This window comes from Podospora bellae-mahoneyi, chromosome 5, assembly GCF_035222275.1.
Source record: "Podospora bellae-mahoneyi strain CBS 112042 chromosome 5, whole genome shotgun sequence".
Classification (NCBI taxonomy): Eukaryota; Fungi; Ascomycota; class Sordariomycetes; order Sordariales; family Podosporaceae; genus Podospora; species Podospora bellae-mahoneyi.
The window spans coordinates 674576-686407 of NC_085884.1; the positions used below are offsets into that span (position 1 = coordinate 674576).

Consider the following 11832-nt stretch of genomic DNA (forward strand, 5'->3'; position numbering starts at 1 on the left):
GTTTGACCGGGGAGCAATGTCAGTTCACGGCGCAGACGCTCCCTCGCGCGCCTCAGTTGTGCGAGGGTGTAACATTACCACCACAGATGTGCATTCCAGTTTACAAACAAGGATGGAGCCGAGGATGAGAGGTAGTAACGGGTTAAGGAAGTAGAAATCTTGGGCGATAAGCTTGAGCTGTTGAGCTTGCTGATGCGGACAATGGAAAGCTTAAATTGGCAATCCAAGATCTCACCTAAGGCTGCGGCTGCAGAAGACAGGGAGGGATGCTTTGCAGAATGCAAGACTGACGCTGAAAAGCATTGTGCTAGTGTGGAGTCTAATTTGGTGTGGTGTTGGTTGGGTCTCGCCAGGAGCCTACAGTCCATGAGAAGAACCAACATGATGAACACCGGAAAATATTCTTGTGATGAGGAGATTTAAGAACATCTCCAAAAAAAAACTGGTCCGTGCTGTGTGGTTGGAATATGTGGAGTAAGCCGATTCAGGCTTGGTGGGGTTTGATCTTGCGTGCCGCAGAACCCCTCTTTTTTCCTCGATTCTTTGCTGCCTACACCATGTCACAAGAAATCCATTTCCAGCTTCCTCTTTCAACCTGGTGCCGACCTTTTGCCCACAAAGATACGAACGGCAGAGAAACATCAACGAGAAATGCTATTTGTACCACCGTCAGCCTGCATCACGAGTCGGTCCGTGTCCCGATGCTTCAGCCCTAAACGATGCTCTGGGTGGCCAGATGCCATCCGATAAAGAGCTGGTTCGATAAACCCTCCCCACCAAGGACAACTGGCTGGGCTCGTACACTGGCACGGGAAGCTTACCGCATACATAAAACCAAGATTTTGATGGCAATGGCTGTTGGGATGGCACCACCACCATGGAAACACCATCTCGAGGCCTCGAACTGCCGCCAGCCGCGGGCGCTAAATGCACCCCTTCTTGGCAGGTCAGCGTGCGCTAATTGACCAACCTCTCTAGGGCGTTGGATTTGCCGTTGCGCCAACACTCGAGAAATGAAGACCACCACGATTGAGATGCGTCAATCTTCCCCGCGATGCAACTGATTGCCAAAATCGCTGAGGTCCTACACAAGCCAGATCGGCTTACACAGAATGCACCCCTTCAGCACTCTGAGCAGGCGATTCCGGTGTTTTATTCGAACCAGCTTGCGAAGGTCCGTCGCAGGATGTTGCTGTTTGGGGGCGGCTCAGCAAAATTGAGCACCAAGGCCGTCGTGATACCTATCTCTTGTGTGTCGGTCCTCTCCAGACCCAGCCGCGAGACAGTGGTTCTATGATTCTCTTCAGACACCTTCAACATCACCGCCCCCGTTATCTCAATGGCAATGCAGCCATCTAGCTCCGTGCATGCACTCTCTTGGGTGTGCCGGCTTCCAGCCCGGATCTGGCGATCGCCCAAAGGGGCTCATGCAGCCCAGAGGCTGAGCTCAGCATGCCCCCGTCGTGATTGGGCTGCTTGTCCTGATGACGGGGAAGGTCGCAAGGCTCCCTGGCACGCCCACCGTGGTGCTCAGTTTCGTTCCCTGCGGCATCCATCGTCGCTGTGCCAAGGTTGCAACAAGCGGCGCGGTTGTGTGGTGCTCTCCAGACCACAGCCCACACGTACGCAAGCTTTCAGCAGCAAAAATCATTTCACACATGCGACTCTGCGGCCAACGTCGCCGATACATCTTGACCACACTCACGTCTCCCTCTCTCGCCTTGTGCTTGCCTGCCTGCTTGCTTGCTTGCTTGCTTGCTGCTTGCCGGTCTTTTCGCTCCTCCCCCGCCTTCCCGCAGCTCTCTCCGACCCCAGGCTGCCATCCCGATACCCGAAAAAGGTGTTGCTGATGTGCAACCAAACCACTTCGAGAGCGTCAAGCCAACCTCCTGCTGTGCCCCATGCGGCCCAGCGCCTGACGACCCTCCAACTCTTCTCCTTTGTTTGAGATACCCATTTGCCGCTTTCTCTATCCGTGTTTATACCGTCCCAGGCGCTGCTTGTCAGCATGGCCTCCTCCCAGAGGTTTGCCCCTCCGCGCATCGATGCCTCAACTTCCTGGTTAATGCTCGAAGACGAACCCCTCGAAGCGCGTTTGCTCAGCGTAGTTGCTCAGGTCTTGGGAATCGACACGACAACACTGCGGATCCAGGCCTCCTTCAGAGAGTTGGGAGGTGACGAACAGAGCGCCTCTGAGCTAAGACAGGCTTGCCTGGACGTTGGAATGGATATTGCTGTGGACGACATTCTTCGATGTTCGACCCTCGCCGAGTTACAGACATGCATAACGCCATGCACCACGCCAGCGCGAAACATCGACAATGAACTCGACGATGCCCCATTTTTTGCCCTTCCTGATGACGACAGCCACAACAATATTATGGCGCCAGATGAAGGCGGGGCTCATTCGCGCAAGCCAAGCCAGGCGAGCCAGGCCAGTTCGGTGACAGTGGGGAAGCATAGAACGGAATTCGAACAAGCGCTTGGGATACAACCAGAGATTGGGAGGATGGCCACGGTAAGGCCAAAAGCTGGGTTGTTGGAGGGCAAGCTGGTGGCTCTTCTCACCCTCGCTTCCATGCAGAAAGAGAAGACAGATTCCTCGCCGATCGACCTCATTCCACAGTCACACGCCCTCTTTGCCGGTACCCAGGTTGCCAACTTACGGCAAGCAGCCGAGTCGACTCTGGAGCCCGACGCCGTGCCAGACTTGTGGATTGTGTTGGACGGAATGCCCATGACAGACTCTGGCGACGTGGACGAGAGACGGTTGCGAACATGGGCCCAGAACATCAATGAGGATGTCCACCACCAGGCTCTCAGCTTGGAGCTTCAAGAAACATTGCAAGCTCCAGAATCGGGCATGGAAAAGACACTGCAGAGGCTGGTCAGCAAAATACTGGATGTCCCACAGAGTCAGATTGGCGTCAATTTCTCCTTCTCGCAATTGGGCGGGGATGAGATGACAGCTATGGAACTCGCTGCTCGATGCAAACATGAGTCCATATATATTCACGCTTCCGAAGCCCTCGGATCAACAACACTGTCCGAGTTGGCAGCCATTGCAGCAACCCGGGGCGGGCTGGCTCACAAGTGGGACGAGGAGACATCGGACGTCTTTGATCTATCACCAATGCAGCACTTGTACTTCCAGACCTCGATGGGTGGTGATCTCAAGCGGAGAGTTGGCATTGAAGGGAGCTACCGCTACAACCAGAGCTTCCTCTTGCGGTTCAAGAAACACTTCAGCTTTGTCGATATCTCCGCCGCCGTCGAGGCAATCGTTGGGCACCATCCCATGCTCCGCGCGCGCTTCGGCCGGGGATTGCATGGGTGGGTGCAAAGGGCGCTGCCCGAGGTGCCGGGCTCATACACGATATCCCAAAACACCATCCGGTCCGAGAAGGAAGCCGAGGAAATTATCTCCAAGACGCAAATATCCATCAACGTCGAGACAGGGCCGGTGTTTGCAGTTGACTGCTTCACAACCCAGGATGAGCAGCAGTGGATCTATTTGGCCGCCCACCACCTTGCGGTCGATGTTCCATCCTGGCGCACCATTATCCATGATTTGGACGAGCTCCTCGTGAACGGTAGTCTGCTGTCACAAAGGTCAATGCCATTCCACAAGTGGGTTGACATGCAGAAAGCTGACGCCAGTGGCCCGGACCCAAGGGAGCTGCTCCCCTTCCGGGTCCAACCCGGCGATTATGCCTATTGGGGCCTCCAAGATGCCGCCAACACATATGGCGATGCTGTCGAGGTCGGCTTCTCGCTTAGCCACGAACTTACCTCGATACTCCAAACGTCATGCAACCAAGTATTCCAGACAGATTCCGTTGACATTTACCTTGCCGCCCTCATGCTGTCTTTCGCCCAGACCTTCCACGACCGATCTGTGCCAGCCATTTGGAACCAAGAGCACGGGAGAGACCCCCTAAACCCTGATGTCGATATCTCCGAGACAGTGGGGTGGGTCAGTTCCCTTTGCCCCATTGGCCAAAAGGTCGAGAGCGGGGACGACTTCATCACGGTTCTTCGCCACCTGAAAGATACAAGAAGAAATATTCCAGGACGAGGGATACAGTACTTTGGGTCGCGCTTCTACCACTACAACAAGGCCGATATTGTCGCTAACGACTGGCCATTTGAGATCATATTTCGTTACGCCGGTTCTATGCAGCATCTGGAAAGGGATGATGGCGTCCTAGAGCAACTTCCGATTCCCGGCCGGTCACTGGGCTCAAGAACCTCCGATATTGGAGCCGACGTGGGCCGCATTGCAATATTTGAGGTTGACGCTGTGGTCGATCAAGGGATGGCGAGGGTGAAATTTCTCTACAGCAAACATTCCACAGACCAGACTCGGATATCACAGTGGATACACAACTACGAGCATCTGTTGCTGGAGGCTATTGGACGACTCAGGTACCACCCGCAGGAACTGACCTTGACCGACGTGCCGCATCTAGATGTTACATATGAGGGCTTGCAAACCTTTAACAAGGAACGGCTCTTGACACTCAACCTTCCCAGCGTCCGCGATGTCGAGACCATTTACCCAGTCACCGCTGTCCAGCAGAGCATCCTGATCAGCCAGGCCTTGAGACCCGATACGTGCTATGTTCATGCAATTTACGAGTTTGCGTCCCCTAATGGTGACCCCATCGATATTTCGAGGATATGCACAGCCTGGCAACAAGTCACCATGAGACATGCGGCACTGAGGACCGTGTTTACCGAGAGCGTCAGCGAAACAGGCCTCTGGGACAAGGTGATACTGCGCCGAGCGTCTCCTGAAATGTTGTTCATTGACACAGCGCCCGCTGAAGATCCAGTGTACGAGCTCAGCAACCTCCCTAACCTCCGACCTTCAGATAGCAAGCCTCTCCACAGGCTGACAGTCTGCAAGGCGCCTACAAGGACTTTGGTGAAGCTGGATATCAGCACTGCTCTCTGTGATGTGAGTTTGGGCACCCATTCAAGTGCCGGCCATGGCCTGATACTGACCCGGTCAACAGTCCATCAGCATTCACCTTCTCCTTCATGACTTGCGACGAGTGTACGCCACCGAGAGGGCCATCATGGAACCAGAGCAGTTTCAATATCCCGATTACCTTTTTTTCCTCAAAAATGTCCGGCAAGAAAGCAGTCTCCAATACTGGCGTGAGAAACTGACTGGGGTCACCCCCTGCATGTTTCCGCGGCTCACTGTTCTTCCTGAAGAGCAGAAGTTTGTTAACGCTGGTCTGGAGCTTGACATCACTTCGTACGAGTTGGCCAACTTTACTCGGACTCACAAGATTTCTGCCGCTGCAGTACTTCGTCTCGCTTGGGGACTGCTCCTACGGTGCTTTACAGGCTCCAATCAAGTTTGCTTTGGCTTCCAAACAGCTGGGCGTGACGAGGCAAATGTTGGAATGAGACACGCAGTGGGGTCCTTTGCGAACACAGTTGCCTGCACCTTCGAACTTTTAACATATGGCCCGGTGATTCACGCCCTTCAAAAGGTTGAGGAGGAGCTCCAGGCGACCCTGCCTCATCAGAATTTCACCATGGCTGAGTTGCAACATGCCATGGGCGCCAAGGGTGGTGAGCGTTTATATAACTCTTGTTTAACTTTCACAGAAGAACCAGCTGGGTTGAACAGCAAGTTTACGACAAGAACGAGCTTCGAGTTGAAACCAATAACACTGCAGCAGACATTCGACACAGATGTCGTCGTAAATACACGATTCACTGGCGGAAAGCTGTTTGTCGATATTGGTCAACGAATCATGTCACCAGAGCAGTCGATCAACGTTGCCAGCACCTTTGGCAAGGCCATCCGGGCTATTTTGGCAACACCCAACAGCTCAATCGGCCTCGTTGACCTCTTCACCGACAGAGACCTCGCCCAAATCCTGGCTTGGGATGCCGAATCTCCCCAGTTAACCGAGACACTTACTGACACGGTTGTGCATGAGTTGATCTCGAGGCAGGCGGAGATGCAGCCCTCATCGCAGGCCATATGTTCCTGGGATGGCTCATACACATATCTGCAACTGGAGGAAGAGGCGGCCAAGCTCGCTCATCACTTGGTGGATGCAGGGGTTGGGCCTCATTCCGTGGTTCCTGTGGTGATGGACAAATGCAAGCTTGCTCCTGTCGCTATGCTGGCCGTCCTCAAGTGAGTTTCTTGCATCCTGATCCACTGACTTGCATCTTGCTAACGCTCTTAGGGCCGGTGCTGCATTCGTTCCCGTGGATTCGCTCGAGCTTGGTATCATCCAGCCGATTTTTGAACGGCTCACCAACTCGAGGGTTGCTGTTTCGTCTGAACTTGCGGCCCCTGTTCTCAGCAACCTTTTTGATCAAGTAGTTGTCGTTACCCCTGAGCTCATGGGGGCAATTCCAGATAACCTAGGATCGCTGACCTCGATGGCCGCCCCGACAGACGCTGCCTGTGTCCTTTTCGTTCCTACATCAACCAGCGAGGCCCGGGGTGTCACCTTCAGCCACTCTGCCCTGGCTACCGCTTTGGTTGGCCAAGGCCCTGCTGCTCGAATCACACCACTCAGTCGCGTTATGCAGCTATCGTCATTCAATGTCGACATTTGTATTACCGAGATTTTCACAACGCTGGTCTATGGCGCTTGTGTTTGCATACCATCGGCTGCTGAGAAGCTACAGGATTTTGGTGCGGCCGTCAACCGCATGCAGGTCAACTGGAGTTACATGACGCCTCTGCTGTCAAGGAAACTGGATCCGACCCTTCTGCCTTCTCTCAAAGTTGTTTGTTTCCGGACACGAAGCCTCGACGATGACACGTACAACATTTGGCATGGGAAGGTCAACGTCGTGTTGGCCTATGGGCCACAGGACTGTTGTCCTCTCGGGATAGCCTTCCTCGAAGCCATGGGAACACATCATCTGCGCAGCATCGGGCGTCCTTTCAGCGGAAACCTCCTCATTGTTAACCCAGAAGACCACAAGAAGCGTGTTCCGGTTGGCGCTGTTGGAGAGCTTGTTGTGGAGGGACCAACGCTGGGCTTCTCCTACCCAAACAGGGAATCCACTGTGAGCCCGATGTCGCCCCTCGGAACTACCGGAGGCAAGGCCCGCTACTTCAAGACTGGTCACCGCGCCAGATACACCGAGGGTGGTCTTATGGAGTTTATCTCTAGTCAGAGGGAGGATATTGACCTTGACGGCAAAACGATCAACGTTACGGAGATCGAGCAGTATCTTCGACGTTGCCTGGGTCGTGGCATGGACGTTATCGTGGATATTGTGGCATTCCGAGGACCGAAATCCGACACCATTTTAGCTGCATTTGTGGAGTTTGGTGATCGCATTGAGGTGGATGAAAGCCTTAGCTCGCTGAGCCCTGCCACCCAGGATCAGTTAGCTACGGTGAAGCAGCTGGTTCAGGCTGGACTGGAGAACCGACCGCCCCCATGCATGCTGCCCTCGGTCTTCATACCCGTCAAGCATCTCCCGGTCACGCCGTCTCTCAAGGTCAACCGACGACGTCTACAGAAGATGATTACTGGGATGACCAAAGAAGAACTGTTCAGCATTTGCGCCTTCTCTACCGAAGCGAGACTGGCCATGCTGAAGCCACTGCCACCGACAGAAAGTGAGGAGAAAATGAGATTGTTGTGGGCAAGTGTTTTGGGCATGGAAGATTCCAAGATCACGGCTTTGGATACCTTCTTTGGACTTGGAGGCGATGTGATCATGGCTGGGCAACTAGTAGCCGCTTGCCGCCGCGAGGGTATTTCACTTCCGATCGCCAAAGTACTTCAAAATGCCACCTTGGCTGAACTCAGCAGGACCGTTGCGGAGACTGCAAGTCCTCAGAGCCTACCCGTTCCGCAAGCACCCACCTCTCCGCCACCACCGGTTCCCACAGCATCAAATTCGCCTGCGCCACCACCAACCCCCAGCCAAACCCCGGTTCCCAACCCTTCACCAACTGCCCAATCATCGAACGCTATCAAGGAAGTCTTCATTGAGAAGGTTATTGCGCCCAAGATTGGAGTGGACCCAAGCTCGATTGCCGATGCAGCCGAAGCCTCGTCTGTTCAGATCAGGTACATTGAGACGGGTATGCTCCGTGGACGATCCAACATCAATTACTTGACGTTCAACTTCATCGGCGCGGTGGACTCCAAGAAGTTGGAAACAGCCTGCAAAACCTTGATCAGCATTCATCCAATTCTACGCACTGTATTTGTCCCATATAATCGTCGAGTGTACCAGGCTGTTCTCAAGAATCCCGACATCGAGTTCCGTCGTCATTACTGCCCAACCTGGAGGCTTGCCACCATGTTGGAGAAGGTTGTCAAAAAGGACCAGTCCTCTGGCACCAAGTTTGAAACACCAATGACAAAATTCATGTTTTTGGACGGGAGCAAGCAGTCGGTTCTAATTCTGAGGCTCACCAAGGCTCAATATGATGACTTGTCCGTGGCCTTGTTGGTCAAGGACCTCAAGCGACTTTACGATGGATCTCAACCGGCACCCAAAAGGCCAAGTTATTGCGATTTCCTGCGGACTGCCCAGCTCTCCATGGCCCAAGGCCCAGGTGCGGAGGAGTACTGGCGAGCGTTACTAGAGGGCGCTGTGATGACACAGGTTGTTGCCCATTCTCAGCCCTACCAGATGTCTACCCACGTCAAGACAATTCGAAACCCCATGCTGTCTCTGGGACCCCTTTCAAGTCTCGGTATCTCATTCGAGACAATCCTCAAGGCAGCTTGGGGTATGACGCTTGCCAAGCTTTCAGCAACGTCCGATGTCGTTTTTGGAGAACTGATCGATGGGCGACATGTGCGGCTACCTGGGAATGTATCTGTTGCTGGTGTGATGGGCCCCACCGTCAATACGATCCCCATCCGTATTCAGTTTCCCGACGCCTCATTAACGCCCATGAGTTTGCTTCAATACGTCCAAGCCCAGCACGGTGCCGGCGTGCCATTTGAGAACCTCGGAACTCTTTTTCTGATCGAAAAGTGCACACCATGGCCCTACTGGACACGTTTCAGTACGGTTGTTCGACATCAGTATGAGGATACCGCCATCCTGCCCAATGAGCCCAAGTCATTTCATCTTGGTGCAGCGTCATGCAAATTCACCATCAACGAGTCCAGAGCCCAGGACATTCCAGATCTCTTTGTGAGATCCGTGGTTCGACCCCCTGGCCGAGTTGAAATATCCATTTCGTACTGCTCTGAGCGGATCCCGGAAGCGTTTGCCGACCACGCTCTCCGCATGCTGGCAACCAACATCACCATGCTCACCAATGCCAACCTCACGCAAGAGCTGATCCCACAGGGGTATCAGTACCGCAATATGATGAGGCGAATTCCCCTGACACCGAGCGAGTCAGCTTCTAGCCAGAGCTCGGAAGCCGACAGCTTGAATCTAATCAACTCCCTCAGCCAAGAACAGATCATGCTCATTAGGACGGCGGTTTCCAATACATGGTCGACGATTTTGAATCCTCTTGCGCTCGGAGTGCCGGAGGACCAGGTGCACAATGCCTCATTTTACGATCTCTGGGGCAGTCTGATCCCGGCGTCGCAAATGATGCAGCAGTTGAACCGGGAGCTTCCCAAAGCCAACATCCCAGGCGCCGATGCCAATCTCAAGGTCACGATGGAAGAGATTATTGAGAACGCCACCATGCTCAAGCAGTTTGAACTCATCGCGTCCAAGGTGAAGCCGCTAGGAAATAAAGATGCAGCAAGGAAGGAGAAGTCAAGGGAGACCGCCCGGGTGGGCACCGATAGCCCCAAACTCTCGGGTTTGCACCAGAAGCGAAAGCCAAGCATGAACAACTTGGCCGCCCCAGCGAGCTCGAGCTCCCTTGGATCACGCATCCGCCGTCTGGCGAGCACCGTGGGCCGTACTAACTCGCCGCCCATTGCCAGACCACAGACGGCAACCTCTCCCCCACCGGTGACGCCAACAACCCCAGTTGCCATCGGATTGGCATCTGCCATGGTAGCGGACATGTCACCGCTTGCGCCCAAGCTCGTCGGGAGTCTGTCTCCAAGCATGGCAAGCACACCTACCATGCGCAATGGCGCCAGCAGCGCGGCTGGTGTACCAAATTCTGCGCCCCAGCTGCCAAGCCTGCCGCTATTTGAGTCCATCGCCGAAGAATCAGAAGCTGCCAGCGACAACACGCTCAAGCCAGCCGCATGGAGGAAAGCGAGTCCACTGCTCCCAGGCAGTTCAGCCGACAGCATGACGACGGGAAGTTCAGCCAGCAGCCACCACAGCGGTGAAGGGCTGGGGCTGATGGCTAGGATTGACGAGCACGACAGGGAGGAGGACACCATTGTTGCCACAAATAACCAAATCCGCACTGGAGCCAATACACCTATGATCACAGAGGAGATTATTGCTGATGAAGCCGAGGATGTGGCCAGCCCGCTTGCAGCGCCGCCTACTGCGACGCCCAAGACGGGGAGCACCAGGTATTTTTCTACGACACCAAGTGGGCAGGCTGAATCAACAGCGGGCGTGAGGGAAGCAAAAGAAAGGAGTAAATTGTGGGGGAAGACGGGGATGTCACCTGTTGTTGGGTAGAGAAAAGTCATGCTGTGTTTCTTTTGTTGGTGCGGGTGAAAGGGATTTGGGATGGCCGGTGCATTGGATGGAATTGGGATACCCTGGGTACCTTGATCATGGACTGTTCTTCTATGTGTTGTTGTTGTTGTTGTTGTTTGAGTCACTGCCTCTATTGTCAATATTTGTATTGGTTTATACATTGCATATCTTACACCAATTTGTCTGTTTTATGTAATATTTTTATTCTCATAGTCCTAGTCCTCCGCGAACTGGACAATGTTTTGATATTTCGGGCATATGGACAAAGCCGCCGTGTATGGAACCCCGGTTACGACCGAGGGACACATCATGGCAATGTTTTCCAGGCCGGTGATGTGATATTTGTTGCTGTCGATGTTTTCTGGGGGCTCTAGCAAGGTCTTATGTAGCACTGCATGACCTTCCGCAATAGGGTTCAAAGAGGAAGGCAGACGGGGGGGATGGACGGGGCGATTCGGTGCGGTCTGTCGGTGTGGGGGTGATGCAGCCAACTGTCCGGATTCTTGCTCTCTCTTTGGTGTTGGTGTGTTCTTTTAGGAGAGAAGAGGGGGTGGTGTTTTCTGCTTTGGGGGCTGGTCGGAGTCAGCTAATTAGTATCGGATATGCACTTCAATGATGAAAGACGGGGTTTCCTGGAGGAGGAACCCGAATTCGGGTTCGGGAGAATGTGTGGGTAAAACTTTGCTCTTTTACATGAAGGATTTCGGTTCGAAGTGGAAATCGGTGGATGAACGCAACGTGGTGGTTTACCTTACCTTGCTGTCGTTGCATAGTGGCGCCATTCCTACTGCAGATAGTTCTCCGGGGGCCACCAATCGGGTTCGGAGCCCTGGGGGATGCTGCAGAGGGATGCGACTGTGATTTCTTCAGCGGTTTGTCAGTGCACCACCAGAGAAAGAAGTCCGCAGCTCGCCGGGTGTAAAGGATTTCGGGGTTTGGCGGGGACTGGGCTAGCTGGGCTGCGTGGATAGAAGACGAGTAACGATTGTCAAGCCATTGATGTTTTCCTCTCTCGTTTTTCATCATTGAAGATTCCCGATTCATAAGCATTCCCAATTGAATGGATCGTCAGCCGGGAACGAACAAAGAAGATCATGGGGTAGCACGGCACGACACAACACCCTTTCCATTCCCAGCAGCTTGGGCCGCGCTAACCCCCTTCCAGAACCTGCCCTCGCCCATGCGTCTTTTTCCCCTCTCTCCCTGCAGGACAGCAATGAAATAGTT

At 53.9% G+C, this 11832-nt stretch overlaps 1 protein-coding gene across 1 annotated transcript; it reads left to right on the plus strand.

Annotated features, from left to right (window-relative positions):
• Nucleotides 1-558: 558 nt before the first annotated feature.
• QC761_501070 (NRPS protein) lies at nucleotides 559-10584 on the plus strand (the record flags this gene model as incomplete). Its single annotated transcript, XM_062879355.1, has 3 exons — nucleotides 559-4963; nucleotides 5022-6169; nucleotides 6222-10584. The coding sequence occupies exons 1-3, from the start codon at nucleotides 2009-2011 to the stop codon at nucleotides 10582-10584; spliced, it is 8466 nt and encodes a 2821-aa protein (XP_062730501.1). The 5' UTR covers nucleotides 559-2008.
• Nucleotides 10585-11832: the final 1248 nt, after the last annotated feature.